At 44.0% G+C, this 21,502-nt stretch overlaps 1 protein-coding gene across 2 annotated transcripts in view; it reads right to left on the bottom strand.

Moving 5' to 3' along the window:
* Window positions 1–12,266, bottom strand: part of HHIPL2 (HHIP like 2) — a 28,359-nt gene extending 16,093 nt beyond the window's left edge. For both annotated transcript variants that reach the window (XM_053308572.1, XM_053308581.1), the window contains exons 1-3: window positions 11,769–12,266; window positions 2,516–3,168; window positions 251–394 (exon numbers count right to left, since the gene is read on the bottom strand). In XM_053308572.1, coding sequence (XP_053164547.1) covers window positions 251–394; window positions 2,516–3,168; window positions 11,769–12,146 — 1,175 coding nt within the window. In that variant the 5' untranslated portion in view covers window positions 12,147–12,266. The remainder of the gene's footprint in view (window positions 1–250; window positions 395–2,515; window positions 3,169–11,768) is intronic.
* Window positions 12,267–21,502: the final 9,236 nt, after the last annotated feature.

The raw sequence follows: 21,502 nt of genomic DNA, 5'->3' as shown, positions 1-21,502 counted from the left end.
AGATAAATAAATAAATTTAATAATAAATGTGTTTCCTTCCTTTCTGTCCATGATATCCAAAGCAACTTACAGATTAAAAAACTAAGACATTATATAATCTAACTAAAAAGCACCTTAAACAGAAATCAGAAGAATAAGCAGTCTTATTTTTTAAATGGTTTGGTTTTTTTAAGGCCAACCCAGCTGCCTCTTATACATAACAAATTTATTTAAACAGAAGGAGAGGAGATGTAGCTGTTCTCCAGCTTACTTGTTCTGAGCATTTCCAAATTTACCAAAAGGGTCCCCAGCTTTCCCTCCATCCCCTGTAAACAGGTACATGTAGCCATCCAGGCCAAAGAGGATCTGTCCCCCATTGTGATTTGCTGCTGGTTCGTCAATTTCTAAAAGGTTCCTGAAAAGAAGAAAATCAGAACTGAGAAAACATAGAAGATCCAACAGACGATCCAAGGGCTTATTGCATTACCAAAAAAAACCTTACTACTTATTCAGTCTCGAAGCAGAACCTCTTATCTGCATCATGCTTAATGTTTCCACATTATTTAATTTTTCCTAGACTAAGCAAAAAAGGACCTTGGTTTGCTTTGCTAATCTCATCCTTCTGTTGAAATCTGTTAATGACATAGTCATGTCTTAAATACATGACTGATCCTTCAGCTTGCCCTCTCAGAAGATGAGCTGGGTCAGAATGTTGTGTCTATCAGTACTAATATATCAGTGCTTTGGAGCTGGATAGTCAAGGCCTGGCTTTGTGCCAAAGTACAGTAGTTTATTGCTCTTCAGTATACATGCAATTCTCTGATAGGATATGTAATAACAGAGTAATTCTTTAAGTAGGGGATCCAGGCAACAGATCAGCACAAGGCTGTATGCAATAGCCTCACCGACTGACATTCAGACTAGTGTTACATTAGTGCAAACATGTTGTGATAGAACAATGAAGTGGTGAAAGGTCGTTCCACAAAGATGGGAGTTTCTGTTCCAGACAAGTGCCTTGCTCATGCAAGACGTTGCACATCATGTTTCCCAACCTTTGTCATGCAAGAAGCACTTTGCACAAGCTGTTGCAAACCTTCTTGCAGCACAACAACTTTGGGCGGCACAGTCTTCTTAAGTGCACAACCGCCAGCACTAGCACAATACTAACCTGGATGCCAGCCATTGTTCTCTGTACGGAAGCAGGAGAGGTCTTTGGGCATCATGCCATTTCTTCTTTGCAAGGCCCCTTATGGAATTTTTTTCCCTGGTTCCTGGCACATCTTAAAATTGTAAAGGCTGAACATACGTAGCTGGAGGAGTATGGATCTGAGATTTTCAGGAGCTTCTGTGGTCTGGGGGGAGGAGAGTTGGGCTTGGCTCTCGGCCACTGGTTTTCTGTTAATGAGTCAGGACTCAAAATGGCAGTGATGTCCCTGAATCATACTAGTGAGATCATTGCCATTTTCCATCCCATTTTTGGTCTAGGGATTCTTTAAGTAGAGAAAGAGAGGAGAAGAGAGGGATGAGAAAGAGAAAAGAGTAAAAACCATGCACAAAAGAGGTCAGGGTGCATATGGAAGAAAATTAAGGTTGAAGTCCTATGCATGCTTACCTGGGAGTACACTCAATTGAAAACAGCAGCATTGTGCTGCACAAGTCAGTTAGGTTCAGGTCTGAAAAGGTTGACAACTACTCCTCTAAAAAACCTGGGTTCAGATCCCACCTTTGCCAGAGATATAGGCCTGGTGTTTCCCAGAATATGGGGAACTCCTATATCAGGCAGTAGCGATATAGGAAGGTGCTGAAAAGCATCATCTCATACTATGCGGAAGAAGGCAATGGTAAACCCCTCCTGTAGTCTACCAAAGACAACCACAGGGCTCTGTGGTCGCCAGGAGTCAACACCAATTCAACCTCACAACTTCTCCTTTTCTTTCCATACATAATGGGAAACCGGGGGTGACTTCACCTTTGGTTCCCAAACCTGAACATCCGAACCTGGGGAAATGGAGTTTGTGGGAGAAAGCAACCCACGGTTTCCCTCACCAAACTCCACTCAGCATACTGATGCTGCTGGCACTGCAGTTTAGGCCCTACAGAGCATGAATTGAGGGAGGAAGCTCCTCCCTCACTCCAGCCCAACTGGCAGTGTGGGGCTGTCCTTCTATGAAGAAGGAAGCCTGCACAGCCTGTTCCCCCACCTCTCTGCAGTGACTTCAGAGAGACACTCTCCCCAATGTCTGAACGGAAGCGGGGGTATGGAACCGCAGGTCCTTTGGACCTGCATATGAACTGGGACTCAATCTGTGTCCTTGGACACTGACAACAGTAGCAACTCCGTTTCCACTATAAAGTTGTCCCTCTCCTTTTCTAACCACCATGCAAATTCACGTGATTTATACAGATTGCAGATTTCAGTCTTTCCTAGTATCTGATGGGAATTTTTTTACGGTAGTACAGAGGATGCAAGGATAAAATTAGCCCATTGGAAGCCCATGGAATGCAGAAATATAAGTACGTTTGGGGAAAATGTTACCTTTCTGAGTCTGGATCAGCCTTGTTGACATCAGATACAGAGACCTTGAGTTCACTGATTCTGATTTTCTCCTTTTTATTCTTGTCTTGGTATGAGTAATAGATGTAGAATTTCCTATTGTCTTTGTACTTGGGGTGGAAGGCCATCCCTAGGAAGCCTCTCTCATCTCCTAACCAGGGAGTGGCCAGCACCAGCTTCTTCATATCCAGGAAAGGCTCTTCCAGCCGACTTCCATCTGGAAGATAAACCCAGATGACGCCTACCTGCTCTGCCACAAACATGCGGTGGGTGTGGTCGTTGGCATGCACCATCAGCACCGGATTCCTCAGGCCGTTAGCCACCTCTTTCAGGCACAGCTGAAGGCAGCCTTGGTTGTCTGCCACCACAGAGCCCAGGTTGCGATTCAGGTCTGTGTTTTTCAGCACATCAGGGAAACAATAGTCTTCATCCTGGATATTGAGGAGATTGCAGAAGCGGGTCTTGTTCCTCTCACAGCATTCTTGGATGTGTTTGTCGTTAGTGAGCAACGTGATGGCTGAACGGCAGTAAAAGTGGAACTCCGAGCAGTAATCAAAGCAAAGACCAGGGAGGTTCCGCAGTGGCGTCTGAGGATTCTCTGCATCATAGAGATGTGCTGCATAGGGGGAGCATTCCTAGAAGGGTAAAAACCATTCTGTCACCTCAGAAAGGGTTGATTGAACTGACCTGGCCTGTGTGCTTGTTGCTGCATCTCTGCAATGCCTACTCAGCCTGCCCATTTGTCCTGAGACTGCAGGAGTGAGCAGGACACTATGAACTCTGCCACCAGACAAAGAGGTTGTAGAACAGGACTTGTGGCATAGGGATTCCCCACTGCCGCCATTGTTTTGATGTATTGCAAACTGTAAGTAAAATAATTGTTAAATGAACAGATCTTTTATAAAGACATCGCAACTCATAAGAACATAGAACATAAGAACATCCCTGCTGGATCAGGCCCATGGCCCATCTAATCCAGCATCCTGTTTCAAACAGTGGCCCACCAGATGCCACTGGAAGCCTACAGGCATGAGTTGAGGGCATGCCCTCTCTCCTGCTGTTACTCCCCTGCAACTGGTACTCAGAGGCATCCTGACTCTGTTGCTGGAGGTGGCCTTTAATAGCCGATGATAGACCTCTCCTCCTTGAAGTTATTCAAACCCCTCTTAAAGCCATCCAGGTTGCTGGCTGTCACCACATCCTGTGGCATAGAATTCCACAAGTTGATTATGCATTGTGTGAAAAAGTACTTCCGTTTGCTGGTCCTAAATTTCCTGGCAATCAATTTCATGGGATGACCCCTGGTTCTAGTGTTATGTGAGAGGGAGAGGAATTCCTCTCTATCCACTTTCTCAACACCATGCATGATTTTATAGACCTCTATCATGTCTCTCCGCAGTCGTCTTTTTTCTAAACTAAAAAGCCCCAGGTGTTGTAGCCTTACCTCATAAGGTAGGTGCTCTAGGCCCCTGATCATCTTGGTTGCCCTCTTCTGCACCTTTTCCAGTTCTACAATGTCCTTTTTTAGATGTGGTGAACAGAATTGCACGCAGTACTCCAGGTGTGGCCACACCATCAATTTGTATAAGGGCATTATAATATTAGCAGTTGTTTTATTTTCAACCCCCTTCCTAATGATCCCTAGCATGGAACTGGCCTTTTTCACTGCTGCCGCACATTGAGTCCAAACGTTTAATGGGCTGTCCACCTCAAACCCAAGATCCCACTATTGATCAGTCACTGACAGCTCAGATCCCATCAGCGTATACTTGAAGTTGAGGTTTTTCGTCCCAATGTGCATCACTTTACACTTGCCAACATTAAACCACATGTGCCATTTTGTCGCCCACTCACCCAGTTTGGAGAGATCCTTTTGGAGCTCCTCACAATCCATTTTGGATTTCACTACCCAAAAGAGTTTGGTATCATCTGCAAATCTGGCCACCTTACTGCCCCTACTTCTAAACCATTTATGAATAAATTAAAAAGCACCGGTCCCAGTACAGATCCCTGGGGAACCCCACTTCTTACTTCACTCCATTGTGAAAACTCTCCATTTATCCCTGCCCTCTGTTTCCTGTCTTTCAACCAGTTAGCAATCCACACATGTACTTGTCCCCTTATCCCATGACTCCTAAGTTTTCTCAGGAGTCTTTGATGAGGAACTTTGTCGAAAGCTTTTTGGAAGTCCAGGTATACTATGTCAACTGGATCACCTTTATCAACGCACTTGATGACACTGTCAAAGAACTCCAAAAGGCTCGTGAGGCAAGATTTCCCTTTGCAGAACCCATGCTGGTTCACTCCCAGCAAGGCCTGTTCTTCTATGTGCTTTACAATTTTATCCTTGAGAATGCTTTCCATCAGTTTGACCAGAACAGATGTCAAGCTAACGGGCCTGTAAATTCCTGGATCGGCCCTGGATACCTTTTTGAAAATCGGTGTTACATTTGCTACTTCCCAGTCCTCTGGAAAGATTCTGATTGTAGGGATAAGTTATATATTTTTGCAAGGAGGTCGGCAATTTCACATTTGAGTTCTTTTAAGGACTCTTGGATTGATGCCATCTGGCCCTGGCGAGTTGCTAATTTTTAATTTTTCCAGACCATTTAGAACATCATCTTTTGTCACTTCTATCTAACTCAGTTCTTTAGCCTCCATCCCCGAAAAACTTGGATCAGAAACAGGTATATGCTCAGTATCCTCAGCCGTGAAGACAGATGCAAATAACTCATTTAGCTTCTCTGCAACCTCCCTATCCTCCTTAATAATCCCTTTTCATTGCCACAGTATTAATCTCTTGACTACCATTAAGGTTCTCTATAGCCATTGTTTAGGACCTGATTTTAGTCCCCACTCAGTTGGGATATACCCCAGTACTGCACTCAGATCCTTCAGCGCAAGGGATGAATCCATCACTAAATTAATATGCGTAATAACCTCCCTCCAGAATCCTCGCACACACTATGGGACAGAACATATGCTTTAAGCCGGCATGAGGACTATTGCATCTTCAGCAATTACTATTTAATGGGGAAAGATGTATGTAAATTACAACATGTCAAAAAACATTAATTTTTTTTAAAGTTAGTGATCCCCCCCCCCAAAAAAAACCCTTTCACTCCCTCTTTGTCTAATGGTCCAACAGCCTCCTTGGCAGGTTTCCTGCTTCTGATATATTTAAATAATGTTTTGTTATTCCCCTTGATGCTTTTAGCGAAAAGTTCCTCAAGCTCTCCTAAAGCTCCCTGCCCTAATTCTCTGAAGACTGTCTTAACCCACTGCTGAGGAAACTTCCTCAGGGCAATACAATCTAAAGAAAAGCAGAGAGCTACTATATACTAAGGAAAGTGAGCAGTAATTACTTAATACTATGGAGAGTTGATATAAAATGGGTTGCTTTGAAATTGTTAATCACTATGCATAAGAATGACAGGAGCTAGCAGAGGTAAGCGGAAAAAGAACAAGACAGAAATAACCTTTATCCCCCTCCTGACTGAGCAAAAAGACACCTTTTAAAGTGGTGATTCTCTTATATTTAGCAAGGGGAGAGCAACTGGCTCTATCCAACCCCAGCACAGCATACCTCCAGTGGCTGCTGCTGGTATCTGCCTTATGTTTCTTTTTTAGATTGTGAGCCCTTTGGGGAAAGGGATCCATCTTTATTTATGCATTATTTATTTTCCTATGTAAACCACTTTGAGAGGCATATAAGTATTTGTAGTAGTAGTAGTATCCTAAGTAAGCTAAGACATAGGGCTTAGGCTATATTGGGACCTCTGCAGTGGAATAATGATCTAGACCAGGATTTCCCAACCTGTGACCCTCCAGATGTCGCAGAATTACAATTCCCATCATCCCCAGCCACAGGAATGATGTGAGTTGTAGTTCAGCAACATCCAGAGGACCACAGGTTGGGAACCCCTGGTCTAGACATAACATGTCCCGGTTTTATGTGCCTGTCTTAAGGTTTCTTTCAAAAGTCCTGGAACTTGGTATTTTCGGCCAGGGTGCTTTCCAGATTAGCTGCTCAACAGCAGCAAAATGCTTCTGTTCAGGCAAATCGTATTCAAAACGTAAATAGCAAAGTGCCCAGCAGGGAGAGCAGTCTCGCGAAAACAAACAACCCAAACAAACAGCAACTTTTAAATGCCAGATATACAATATTGTAGCACTATATCACAGCGATTAAATTCGAAACAAGGCATTGGAAATATGAACAGCACCCTGCTGTCAGCGTAGGGACTGCAGTGTCACAAAACAGGAAGTGGAAGTACACTTCAGAGATATGCCGTGACCCCATTACAGGGAAGAGAGCTAGTCTTGTGGTAGCAAGCATGACTTGTCCCCATAGCTAAGCAGGGTCCACCCTGGTTGCATATGAAAGGGAGACTAGAAGTATGAGCACTGTAAGATATTCCCCTCAGGGGATGAAGCCGCTCTGAGTAGAGCAGAAGGCTTCAAGTTCCCTCCCTGGCTTCTCCAAGATAGGGCTGAGAGAGATTCCTGCCTGCAACCTTGGAGAAGCAGCTGCCAGTCTGTGTAGACAATCCTGAGCTAGATGGACCAAAGGTCTGACTCAGTATATGGCAGCTTCCTATGTTCCTATGGTATAATCTGGAAAGCGCCCATCCCATCCATACTCCTAAGCCCCTTTGTGCACTCAAAGGATCTTGCCTTTCTCGCGGTCAAAGTTCCCAACTTGGTCCCACAGATGCTGTTGGGCTACAGCTTCCATCATTCCCAGCCACAATGGCCTTTTGTCAACACATGTGGTTGGGTGTTTTTGACCACTGTGACTGGGGATGTTGGGAGAAGTAGTCCAGCAACATCTGGGGGACCAAGGATAGAAACCCCTGCTCTAGAATACTGATCAACACGAGGACAGAATACTATGGGAGATAGCCAGGACCGGGACACTTTACAGGGAGAGTAGTAGTTTGAGCTGAATTCATAGCCTGATCCAGACATTATGCTTTACAAGTGTACACATCTGTATACTCATACGTGTTTGTGTTAATGACTATATCTGTGTTTATTTTAAAAGTTAACCTGGATGCAGGCCCCTCAAATGCATGGTACAGATAGGAAGTGTACTTCTGTACCTGCATTCAGCATAACATGTGAATGACTGTACCTGTGTACTACAGATCTGTACCTGTGTACACTGTACACTCATGTGGATGGAGATAAATTTTTATTCCTCTCTCGCTGTACTAGAACCAGGGGCCATCCCATGAAACTGAGGTTGGAAAATTTAGGACTGAGAAAAGGAAATAGTTTTTAAACACATTGCATAGTTAATCTATGGAATTCTCTGCCACAAGATGTGGTGACAGCCACTAGCCTGGGTGGCTTTAAAGGAGGCTTAGACAAATTCATGGAGGACAGGTCTATCAATGGCTACTATTCTGGTGTTTATGGGCCACCTTGGGCCTCAGAGGCACGATGCCTCTAAATACTAGTGGCAGGGAGTAACAGCATGAGAGAAGGCATGCCCTCTCCTCTTGCCTGTGGGCTGCCCAGAGGCATCTGATGGGCCACTGTGTGAAACAAGATGCTGGACTAGATGGGCCTTGGGCCTGATCTAGCTGGGCTGTTCTTATGAGTGTTGAACATAACGTTTGAATGTGGGCCTTGTGTGTGAGAATGCTGGTATTAGGGTTACCATCTTTTCCTGGCAGGGCCCCTATTATTTGCTTATTACAACCATGACAGGACAAGCACAAACTCAACAGGTTTTTTTTCCTGCAGGATGGGTGGGAATTCTGCCTATGCAGCTATTAAAGTCACAGGCAAAGTCTCCCAGGAAAGTGGTTGGCAAGCACCCTAGTGGCTAGAGAGTAATAGAAGTGCATAAGCACAGTTTATATAGACAGAGCATTAGAAGGAAGATTGGCATACAGTCCTAAATTCTTTAAGTTGTGACTTAATTGTATAGCTGCTGTTACGTGTGGGAAAAGAGGCATTTCTTTGTGGAAGAAAAAATAAGGTTAAATCCTCAGAGATGAGTGTATTGCTTCAACATGAAGTTCAAAAAATGTACCCTCTGAAAAATGTCTCCCCCACCACCACCACCTTCTCTATCATTTGGTTCGGACCCTCCATTGTCTTTTAAAGTCCTCACTCTGCTCATGCATTGTCTTTGCCTCAAAGAATGCAGCCAACGTCCATTGTGGCTAAATGCCTGAGGTCAAGACATTCCTCAGGATCTACATAACCTTGCTAGGATTAAGCTGGTTTGCAGTAAAAGCTGATTTGTCTCTTTCATTTCCCCATCCTTGAGAGGCTTTCAAATGAGTGTGTGTACTGCTAACTGTTCCAACATCTAACTCCAAGAACTGATGCAATATGAACCCTTTAGGTCCATGTGACCATTGCAAGGCATCTGTCATTTTCCAGTGTTTTCTTCACCCAAATCCAGACTCCAGAAAGTTGCTTACTAAATGTCAATAATCTTTAGTCTGGAGCTACCCAGAATCAGCAGTTCTCCCAAAATGACTACTGCTAATTCTGTACAGTAGCAGTTAAAAGGACATTATCTTTTTCCCTCCATGAGTGGAAGATGAGAGCCCAATTCAGACATTAGGCTGTACGAGTGTACAGATGTCTATACACTCATATACATATTTGTGTGAATGACTGTGACTGTGTTCCTTTAAAAAGTGAACCTGGATACAGGCCCTTCAAATGCATGGCACAGGTAGGAAGTGTACTTCTGTAACTGCACTCAGTATAACATGTGAATCTATCTGTGTTCACTGTACACTCATTATACCAGTGTTGAATATAATGTATGAAGGGGCCTATGCTGTTACTAACAACAAAAAAGTGTCAAAAAACAGAGTCTCATCTGTCTTTTATTGGCGGAAATCAGTAAGACATCTATATTGAGGTGGTTTGGTAATATGCACATTTATTGCTTAATCATTAAAAGGCAGGTGATTAATCAAGTAAAATAACAGAATTGGTAGACACTGTTTTTATTATGCATTAAAACTACAGGTAAATTTGCACATGAACATTGTCAACCTATATGTATTTACTCAAAAATACATCCCATTGTGTGTAATAGGCTTGCTCACTCGTAAGTGCAAACTCTTACCTGCAAGTAAGCCCCATTGAACACAATGGGATTTATGTGTGAGTAAACATCTGGATAGTTCCAACCTAACGCTTCAATCCTAGACACACTTACTAGCTGACTAAGCCCATTGAACAGAGGGGCTTCTGAACAAGTAAACATGTATAAGATCGTACTCTTGATATGCACATTGCCTTGCAGCTTTCAGTTTCATTTTTTAAAATCTGCCTGTACTCTTTTTCATTAAAATCAAATCCCCTTCTCAGACATGAAACTTACTGGGTCACTCTGGGCAACAGCCTAGCCTATCTCATAGGACTGCTGTGAGGATAAATATGACCATGTACTCTTGGCTCCTTGGAGGAAGCAAATATATAAATGTAAATAAATAAACAAATCCCACAAAAATATACACAGCAGGCAGCATCCAGACTTAGTAATGACTAAGTCCCATTGAAATTAATGGGACAAGTTAATCATGACTAACTTGTCTCATCTGTTTCTATGTATTTAATCAGGATTAACAGTCCAGATTCAGACAAAATTTAACCAAAACTAATGATCAAAACACAAAGAGCCAGGAACCTTCCAGTCCATCCACTCTGCTTTCATTCATTCTCCCACCAAGAAAGATTCCGCCTCCGCCCCCTGCAGTGACCCATATTGAGAATTTTAGGTTTCTGTGTTGGCTATAAAAGAATTAAGATTTTTTTTCTTTCTGAAAGCAGTTCCATTTTGACTTCACAATCTTAGCAGTGTTCCCCTAAAAGGAGACATATTCAGTACACACAGATAATATTTTAGGACTAAGGAAGCTTGGCGGGAAGAAAATCAAGTCCTTGCCGGTGTGTTTCTTGGCTGCTTTTGTGTTGGCAGACGGTGAATCATGACCTGAATGACTAATATTAAAAAGGCAGGCCATCCTACCCATAAATCAGTGGATAGGCTGGCAGGGGGCCAGGAGGGGCTGGACCCTTTGCTCATTGTTCTCCCCACCCTGGCCTGTTTCCTTCAGCCAGATGGGCAGCCAGCCTTCACTAAAAAGCAGAGAGCGGGGGAACAGAGTAGATGAGGCTGGGAGACTTTGCAGAGGCATGGGTGCCAGCTGTATGATCTGAGGCTGCATTCAGAGGGCACTGGACAGGAGCACAATCTAAACACATCCTTCATGGCATCTGGGAATCAAAACATCCAAAGTCCATGGACCGGTGACCATACTCCACTCTGTATAAGCAGCTGAGTATCCAATGCAAGCAAAATAAAGAATCAATCATCTTTTTGTCCTGCCCTCAGGAGCAAAAATCACTTTCCCTTTCCAGATGTAGAATACATTTCTTCTTGGTTTGATGAAGATCATCACTATTCATTGGTTTTGTAGCACTTCTCACTTGCACAAAATACTCCGCAAACCTACTGAGCCTCACAGCAGCCTTCTGAGGCGGTTCAGGTTGACAGCCATAAGGCCAAGGTGGAAAGCCAGCTAGGCAGAAGACAGACAATAGTTTTTAAAACTGGCTTGAGAGAGGTTTCATGCCTCATGGTATATACACACACACATTTCTTTTAGTCCACTTTCTCCACTGTTCAAAGAGGTCTTACAGGTTTTGAACCAATGTAGAAACCTGCAGAACCTGTTTACCCAAGGTGAAAGTGGTGTGAGTACATTATACAAGCCACAAGCAGTGATCCTACTTCCAAACTGCCCAACTCTCTGAAATAGCCTCTTTTCAGTGAGAAATGCTCTTCATGTGTGAGCAGAGATGTGCTCTGCTCTGAAAATCCCACTAAGAATTCAACCCATTGTCACAGTGGTTTAGAATTATTTTGCAGCTACCTAGGACAGCTAGTTTAGAGCAATATCATAGTGCCTTGATATCTGATGGCCAAGTCGATATATGGAATCAATCAATCAATTACAATCACCATCCCTATTTAACAGCACATGCATCTCTGTACACACATTCATCATGCATAACAGCTTGCCTGAAAGGAAGAAATAGCAGATGCATTCCCTGGCGCAACCATAGATGCAGAAGCACTTCTTTAGTTTGATTACAAGTCTGTTCCCCTTTCTCCTTCTCAAAAAGGCCATGGGAGTTTACAATCAAATTCATAATGAGACATAATGAAGGTGCCTCATCGCCGTCTTACCTGGCACAAGATATCTTTGATGTATCTTCCGCACACTTGGTGGGCATGGGGATCAATGTAATCCATAATCTCCCAGTATCTGGCTGCGATGCTGTTGTCCTTGTCCTGGTCACAGCAACCAAATGTCTCATAGGCAGAGCAGAATTCCAGATGGAAGGGAGGCTGGAAAGGAGGCCCATAATCTAGGCACTGGGGGTGTCCCAGAAGTACCCCAACCTGGCACAAGGCAAAGGAGAGGCAAACGAGAACACTAGAAGCACAGCAGGAAATCTTGGACCTGTGGCTCTTGTGGGAGCCAGCAATAGGTCTCTTCACGGAAGGTTTCCTGAAGTCAGACGTATCAGAGATGTGACCACCTTGAAGATTGGGGTTATTCATCTTCTGGGCTGTGAAACATCCCAGCAGCTCAGAGCTCAATGTTTGCTCAGGTTTGCTTGCTTACTCTCTCTCTCTCTCCCCCCCCCTCCCCTCCATTAAGTTTACTATTAGTGAGCTGGGAAGAAACCCTCCAGCCGGTCTCTTTGCTATTCCACGCCTCACACTGCAGAATCCTCCCCCATTCCATATTGCAAATTTCCCTGCCCCCTTGAGGGAGGCAGATGCCACCCAATAGCATATGGGGGGGGGCTAAGAAATTGTGCATAGACTGCTACAAGCATCCTATAATGTCTGGCTCACCATTATAGAAAACATATCATTTTCCCTCTTCACAAAGCTAAAGATTCCAAAGCTCAGCAAATAACTGGGAAGGAAGATGATACATTTTCATCCATTACACATCCACTTTAATTTATTTGACCTTAGGCAACTTTGGTCAAGTTCTAAGAAACTTAAGTAGGATTTTCCCTGTGTCACATCACAAGCCTGTTGAAAGAGAAACAGGACATTGATCATCAGTAGTTTTGAGTAATATGCTTCCCATTACAGTACAGTCGTGTGTGATACACAATAATGAGTATGAGGGGGCCGTTTTGATGGGGTAGTATATACATGTAGTAAATAAATCAATAAATCAATAATGTAATACATTATCTTCACAATAATATTTTTAAATGACAAATGTAATAGACCAGGGTTTCTCAAACTTGGGCCCCCATATGTTGATGGACTACAACTCCTATCATCCCCAGCCATGTCCATTGTGGCTGGGGATGATGGGAGTTGTAGTCCATCAACATCTGGAGGCCCAAGGTTAAGAAACCCTGTAACAGACAATGTTTTGCATGCTAAACACATTTAAAATGGCTTCTCAGAGCCTACCCAGTAATCTGTAAAATGGGGAAATCAGACCTCCATATTCTAGAATGTTCTACAGCTTGTTGAAATGTCTTGCCAACTGCATGTATGTCCGTGCGCGCACGCATACACACATATAATGGCAGTGAACAAGGTGAAAAAAGTGAACATTTAGACAATTTAGGAAGGGTTCAAGAGCTATTTATCACCCTTCCTCCAATACCATCACCTTAAACCTGAAAATCATGAGGGGAAAATTCACCACACCCCTAATACTTATTGTGAAAATTAGATAAAATGACACCTTTCAAAATGATGGTTGTCTCCTGTTAAGCAGGAAGAGAGAAACTGTCCCTATAACTGATCCCTGGCACAGCATCTCTCAGTGGCTGATTGCTGGGTGCTTTCCAGATTAGACCCTGCAATGGGGTCACGGCGTATCTCGGAAGTGTGCTTCCACACTTCCTGTGTTGTGACAGCACAGTTCCTTCGCTGACAGCAGGGTGCCGTTCACATTTCCGATGCCTTGTTTCAGATTTAATCGCTGTAATTTATTGATAAAACGTTATAAAAGTAAAAATATTGCTGTTTTTTAGGGTTGTTAGTTTTCACAAGACTGGTCCCCCAGCTGGGCACTTTGCTATTTACATTTTGAATGTGATTTGCCTGAACTGAAGCATTTTGCCGCTGTTGAGCGGCTAATGTAGAAAGCACCCTGGTGTGTCTCCCTTGTGCCTCTGTTTACTGTAGATCGCTAGCCCCTTTGGGACAGGGAACCATCTTTTCATGGTTAATTGAATTTCTATGTAAACTGCTATAAGAACATTTTTCTGGAAAAGTGGTATATACATATTTATAATAAACAACAAGAATAATAGTTTTTGTTTTATCAACATGGCTATTAAGACTTTGACCTGAGATCGCTGACAGATCATGAAAAAGCTTGTCCTAGTCAGCTTTTTTCCTTCAAGACTAGAGGTAAAAAATGCAGAGGTCAAGGCAATTTTTTCCCTGCCTCAGCTTTTTTGTTTGTTTGTTTGTTTTTACTGTACACTTTAGGTAAACTGAAACTTTTGTGCTGGATTCTTCTCACAGATCCCATTCACCACACCCCTAATGGATCTTTCATCTCTGGATTTAGGAACATAGGAAGCTGCCTTATACTGAGTCAGCCCATTGGTCCATCTAGCTCAGTACTGTCTACACAGACTGGCAACGGTTTCTCCAGTGTTACAAGCAGGAGTCTCTCTCAGCCCTGGAGATGGCAGGGAGGGAACTTGGAAGCTCAGATGCTCTTCCACTGAGATACGATCCCATCCTCCAAGAGATCTTACAGTGCTCACATGTAGTCTTCCATTCAAATGCAAACCAGGGCAGACCTTGCTTAGCAAATGGGACAATTTGTGCTTGCTACCATAAGACCTACTCTGAACTCCAGATCTAAAATACTATGCTAACTGCACTTGGCATAAATACCAGCAGCACTGACAGAATGTTGTACCTCTATAAGCTCTGAAAAGGGAAGAGGCAGGGGTTTGTAAGAGAGAATGCATTAGGGGTATTTGAGCTGGGCTCGACGCTGGCCTGGTTTGATAGGTTCTGAGTTGAACCGGGCCCAGTTTGAACCAAGGTGATTTGGGTGGTCTGCTGTTATAGGGGAATCTGGTGAGGATTACCAGTAAAGCGGCAGGAGGGGCTTCCCTAAACGTAGAGTGGGCAGAAGGGGAGTGAGTTAGTACTTACATCTCATTTGTGGTGGCAGCATGCGAGGGGGTGGCTCCCCCCCACACCCCCTCCAACCTCCCCCAGAGTAGCCTGGGCTGGCAGGGGCCAGTTTGGGCCTCTGCACATGCGCAAGGGCCATTTTAGTGAACTCTGCACATAGTCACTAAAATGGCCCCTGCACATGCACAGAGGCCTGAAACAGGCCACTGCCAGCCTGGGCTACTACTCTAAGGAGCCTGGCAGAGGTGGGCGGGGGGAGCTGTTGCTGCTGCCACAAATGGGACTTATAAGTACTAGCTCACTCTCTTCCTGCCTGTCTAGGTTTAGGGAGCCCCCCCTGCCCCTTTACTAGTAAAAGGGGAATCCTCGCCGGATTCCCTTTTATCAGTAGACCCCCACCCCAAACCAGTCTGGACCAGTTTGGCTGTCGAACCTGACTGGGTCTGGTTCATCCGGAACCAAAACCGAGCTGGGTTGGCTCAAATCTGGTTCGTCTTCAAGTCGAACCAGCCTGGCCAGTTTTGTGTATATCTCTAGAATACATACACCTGCAGAACATTAAGCATGGTTAGGAGATCTGGCATGTTACATCTGCACTGGGCCTAGGTTGTTGCTTATCTCCCAACCTGGGGTCCTCCCTGCCAGATGTTATTGGACTACAACTTCCATCATCCCCAAACGGCTAAAGTCATTGTAGCTTGTAATGATGCAAGTCGTAGCCAAACCCAGGGTTGGGAACCTCAAAAGAGAGGCATGTATAATGCGAATGAGCACTCCAGTCAATGCAGGTTTTATATTCCTGACACAAACTGATTGAAACAAGGACAACTTGAAACGTAAGGTGCAAAAATACTTTAAGCTATATTAATCAGTAGTTTGGCAATGGGATATATGAAGAGATGCAATTTTCCATGCACCAGCAAAAGAGAGCCAGTGTGGTGTAGTGGTTAGAGTGCTGGACTAGGACCAGGAAGACCCGAGTTCAAATCCCCATTCAGCCATTATACTAGCCGGGTGACTCTGGGCCTGTCACTTCTCTCTCAGCCTAACCTACTTCACAGGGTTGTTGTGAAGAGAAACTCAAGTACGTAGTACACCGCTCTGGGCTCCTTGGAAGAAAAGCGGGATATAAAATGTAATAAATAAATGTAAATATTACACCCAAGAGCACTTGCCCCAAGCTACTATAGATCACTGCTCTTTTGTGGAACTGGCAGAAATGGGGAAGGGGCAGAGACCCCTCTTCGCAAGATCAGAAGAGCCAGCAGAGAAGCAGACCATCTTACTTGTCCTTTCCTTTTTCCTAGTAACCTCAGCTTTCTAAAAGGGGTCTTGAATCAGGAAAGCAAGCAATAGGAACCCTAGCTAAATATATGCACCTTGTCTTATTCACAGCAGGAGTGACTCTGAGAACAACTAGTATGGGGGAGCAAATGGGTGGTGAAGATGGTTATTGGCAGAGCAAGGGTTCTGCTCTGCACTGAATATTTGTAAAGTAAGGTAATTAACTTTGTTTTCTTATTTACATTATTATTTTTGAAAGTTTGCTTTCTATTCTCCATTCAGAAAATGAGCATGATTCCTCTTAGAAAATACTGTCTTTTTGCATTCAGTCAGACTTTCCCATCCACTTTCTAGGCTGGTTTTCTCTTCCTGTCCAAGACCATGTGGCAAGAAAAACTAGAGTGGGGATAAGAGGTCAGTACCAGGCCAGCTGAAATCTGCAGAGGAGATTACCCTGCACCCCCATACAGACCTCATCTCACCCAACCCAGTTCCTTGCTAAAAGGGAAGCTAGGAGGTTGGCCTGACTCCCTGGAAGCTAGAGAAGTCTCCTCCCTAGTTGGCTGCACTGGCTTCTGCTGCTAGTTTGGGAGCAGAGGAGTGAGTGAGTGTTGTTCTTTAAACAACAGAGACCTTATAAAATAATTTGCGCTATAGGACTGTTACTGTCTTGTCTGGCACTTTGCTGTAAAGTTCCAATTTGGTGGATGGGGGAGCAGGAAATATTTGGGAGAGGAGTGCGGCTGCCCCTTAAAGTAATCCCCAATTCACAGGAAGTCAATCATATGTTTGTGGCTCAATTATACAGCAGAAGCATTTAGGAATACCTATATGCCCAAACTGCCTCCTGCCCACTCTCAATACTTTGCTGCATTATCTTTCTTTCATATTCCATAACTAAGGGAAACATGTTGGTGTCTGATCACTGGAGAGCTCCACTTCTGTGTAACAGCAGCTCTTTATCTTGCACCATCATCCACTGAAAGTCTCTAGGCTGCCATTTCAAAGTCTAGACATCCTCTTCATGGTGCCTCTGCATCTGTCCAAAATCAAGAACCACATGAAGTCCATGGCTCTCCAGAATGGCTACTGCTATTGCAACACTTTTGCAAGAAAAGTTCAATGCTAGGAAATGTTATGTAGGCTGGATAGGATGATTAACATTGGCTGCCTTCAGACAGAACGCAGAACAGCCGGGCCAATGGCCCCACGGTTCTGCACCCCACGCCCCACCCTCCCGTCCACATTCAGATAAAACAGAGAGCTCCCTCTCTGCAGTTCCCCTCCGAACTGGCTGCCGGGGCTTCCTTCTTTAATGAAGGACAGCCCTGGCAGCCAATAGCAGCCAGAGAGAGAGGTGTTTCCTCCCTCAATTCTGGTTGCAGAAGGGGGAGACTGTGGTGCCAGCATTCGGACATAATGGTGGCACTGAGAAACCAGGAGGTCCAGGCGGTGGACTTCATTACAAACAGATAGTACAAAAGACAGTTTCAGGAGGGAAGCCGCAGGTCCATTCCTTTATGAAACTACAGATGCCCGCATTCAGATGTAGTTTCCAAAACCAGAGGCCCCTTCCCCTGCAGTTTCATGTTACGTGAGAATGAGGCTGTTTTGTGTAGCCAAAGCTTTTGGAGGGTTTCACCCAGTGCATTGTAACCAGAGTGCCAGCATAAGATTAAGTGCAGAGGAAACACTTCGTAAATGTCAGTGTATAGCAAAGAGCAGTCTGCAATTTTGCTAATCTTCCCTTTTGCTAATGGGAACCACAAAAAGCTTTGATTTGAAATCCTCCTATCAATTCAATTTACTGAATCAGGGTTTCTTTTGTCGGTGCGGGGTGGGGAATAATTTTGACACTTTAAGGGTCAAACCAGACATTATGTGGGAGAGCTACAATTTCCTGTGCCATTGATCCATTTTTATATGAATCAGCTTTGTAGTAATTAATAAATTCCACAGTGAAGAAAGCATTTTGTGTCCATATTGCATGCTGCCATCTGGTAAGTCTGGCATATGGTATTTGGGGCAAGAATGTGATATCCTAATTCCCCACTTTCAAGTTTAGAGAAGAGCCTTATGCTAGATGTCATGGTTAGAAAGATTTGGTGCAAGGAGATGGGCAGATTCCACCTGCCTGGTGGAATCTTAACAGCAAGTATTGGGCATGCAGTAATAAGGCAGCAGGGCAAAGCTGCAGAACCCTGAAGAATGTCATGCTCATGATTAACACAAGCAGAAAAAGTTGTGCAAAGGTCTTTAAAGTTCATAATTTATGTAGAATTTTGAGAAAATAAACCCCAGTGCAAAGAACACGAAGCTCAGCTCTGCCTGCCGACTTTCTGCCAGACCTTCTGCCAAGCTGAAAATAGTGCACCAGCCGCATGATGACCAATCCCTCTGGTTTGACATAAGTATTTCCAAGTCAATTAGTACCAGAACAAGCCGCCTTCAGCCCTCCAGCAGGCAGACTTAAAGTTGCCCCAACTAAATCACATATAAATCACACCATACATTAGGGCTGTTACACATGTTTCCTCTCTGGTGGTTTGCTACACAAACTGCTTAGAACAGAAAATAGCCTGCCTATGTCTTCTAAAGACACATGAAGAGATTATACAAAAAAATACATTTTGTACCACACGATTCCAATTTGTTTTTTTTTTAAGCAAAAAGAGAGCAAGAAGTTCTGGTAAAAACTCACCCACCTACTTTCCTTTCACTCTAATTTTAACTGATAATTACCATCTTCATATTCATGCACTTTATGTTGTTAAACACCAAATGTAATATGCAGGGTACAGTGAAACAGCAGTCGCCAGAGCCTCTTCTGTAAGAACAGGGTGTATGATGCATAGGTGGAGGATGGCAATGACATAATGACGGCATTGCAAAACATGCCACTGAAATATCCAGCTGTACTAAATTTGACCTACCTGTAAACTGGTCCAGGCTTTAATAAGGTGTTATTTGGGGTGGGGGGACACATACAAACACACACTCGCCATCTTGAAATGGGTTATGGAATTCATTCATGAGATATCAAGGTTTAACATCCTCCATAATCTTAACCTGTATACCAAGATTGGTGCATATGGGTTTGCGGGTCACAACTTAGTCCACTTCCACCTCAGACGTTCAAATGTCCTCCTCCTTGAATAGGAGTGGAGGACGTCATCACAAAATATTTTATTTATTGATTGCTTGATTTGATTTGATTTGATTTGTATACCGCCCTTCCAAAATGGCTCAGGGCGGTTTACAATTAAAACAAACCACTAAAACAGTAAAGAGCTAAAACAAATTTTAAAAACATCATAACAATTAACAATTTAAAAAAATTTAAAACAACAATTAAACAATTACAGTTATTAAAAACCCCAAAATTTGGTTTTGAATTTTAAAATAAACCAGAAATTAAAACCTAAAAAATTTAGGAAGCTGAGAAAGCTTGGGTGAAAAGATGGGTTTTCAGGTGTGTGTGTTTTTTTTAAAGCTGCCAGAGATGGGGAGGATTGTATCTCAGCAGGGAGCGCATTCCACAATCTCGGGGCAGCAACTGAGAAGGGCCGTCTCTGTGTAGCCACCAAACAGGTTGGCGGTAACTGGAGACAGACCTCCTCAGATGACCTCAATGGGTGGTTGGGCTCATAATTAAGAAGATGCCCTCTTAGATACCCAGGGCCTAAGCCATTCAGGGTTTTATAAGGCCTGCCCACACTTCCCACGATGTTGACCTGAGGCTGCAGCCCCACAGGGGGAGCAAAAGCAGGCAGGCAACAGCAGAAGTAACCCCAGCACCCACCTGGTCTCTCACTCCAGGCAGCACTGGGTGGGAGATAGATAGACTCTCCCTTTCCCCCTGGCAAAATATGCCATTGAGGTGCCCCTGCGGCACTACAACTGTACCAAATGTAATCCAAATCAGTCCAGGCATTGCGAAGTTGTTAGGAATGGACACAGGGGAACAGACAGTGATCCTAATTAGGATAGGAGACCCGACCCGACCCAACCATAGTCCAGCAGCTATGTGCACTCTCGTTTTCCATTTGTGAGTAAAAAGGTAGGAAGGGAAGTGATTGTAGCTGGGTCAGAGGGGTTTTTGTCCTATCTCCCTAAAGAGCTGGGTACAGTTGCTGAGCTGCTGCTTCACAGACGATCTCTCTCTCCTGCGCCTACCTTGTTACTCCCAATTGGAAAACTGCAGCACACACAGCTCTCGAAGTAGGGTAGGATGGGACTCCTACCCCAAATTAGGATTGTGAGAACCAACCTATTATCTAACAATTATTGGGCTCCACTCTGAACATAAGTGCTGCAGGACAAAATATCATATGAACATAGGAAACTGCCTTCTACTGTGTCAACCATTGGTCCAACTAGCTTAGTATTGTCTACATTGACTGGCAGCAGCTCTCCAAGATTTCAGGCAATTGTCTCTCCCAGTCCTACCCGGGATTGAGCCCGAGACCCTCTGCATGCAAAGCAGATGCTCTACCATTGAGTTAAGGCCCCATTATTGGATCCATCTAGACCAGCATCCCACTTCCTGTGGTGGCTAACCAGATCCCTTTGGGAAGCTGATAAGCAGAGCATGATGACAACAGCCCTCCCTTGCTATTGCTCCCCATTCAGTGATATTCTGCTTCTGAACAGGGAAGTTCCATAAAGCCATCATTACCAATAGCCATTGACAGACCTCTATGCATTTCTCTAAATCTGCTTTTTAAAGTCTGCCAGAAGCCTCTATAAGATACTTCCACAAAAGATAAAACACCCCAACCTTTGTAGGGTGTGTGTGGATGGATGGATGGATGGATGGATGGATGGATGGATGGATAGATAACCACCTAATAGTGCAGTGGGAAATGACTTGACTTGCAAGCCAGAGGTTGCCAGTTCGAATTCCCGCTGGTATGTTTCCCAGACTATGGGAAACATCTATATTGGGCAGCAGCGATATAGGAAGATGCTGAAAGGCATCATCTCATACTGTGCGGGAGATGACAATGGTAAACCCCTCCTACCAAAGACAACCACAGGGCTCTGTGGTCGCCAGGAGTTTATATGTATGTTTAAAATCCAAGATGTCCTGATGATCAAAGAAGTCTAAAAATTGAGTCATTTAATGCCTTTTAAAAAAAACAAACAACCCCTACTACATTTGCAATATGGAAGTCAGTCTTGTATGCAGCTAGCAAGCCAAATCACAGTTCTCACAGAATGCAGAAATGATGAACTTTCCCCTTCCAAACCTTCAACAATCCTTGAAGGGTGATGTTGAGATCTGCAGTGGTAGGTTGGAAAACATGGCAAGGCAACAGAATGGAGAGGCATGGACAATCCCCTAACACTTTGCATTGGGGATGCAAGCTGCATTTATACTATGTGTGGAACTCTCTCTCTCTCTCCTCTCCCTGCACACACTTCTCTTGAAGAAGACATTTAAAATGTTTAATATAGAGACTTTGAAGTATGAATGATAAAACCTG

This window comes from Hemicordylus capensis, chromosome 1, assembly GCF_027244095.1.
Source record: "Hemicordylus capensis ecotype Gifberg chromosome 1, rHemCap1.1.pri, whole genome shotgun sequence".
Taxonomy (NCBI): Eukaryota; Metazoa; Chordata; class Lepidosauria; order Squamata; family Cordylidae; genus Hemicordylus; species Hemicordylus capensis.
The sequence above is the reverse complement of the archived record's forward strand: the minus strand, read 5'-3'. Positions and strand labels throughout refer to the sequence as shown.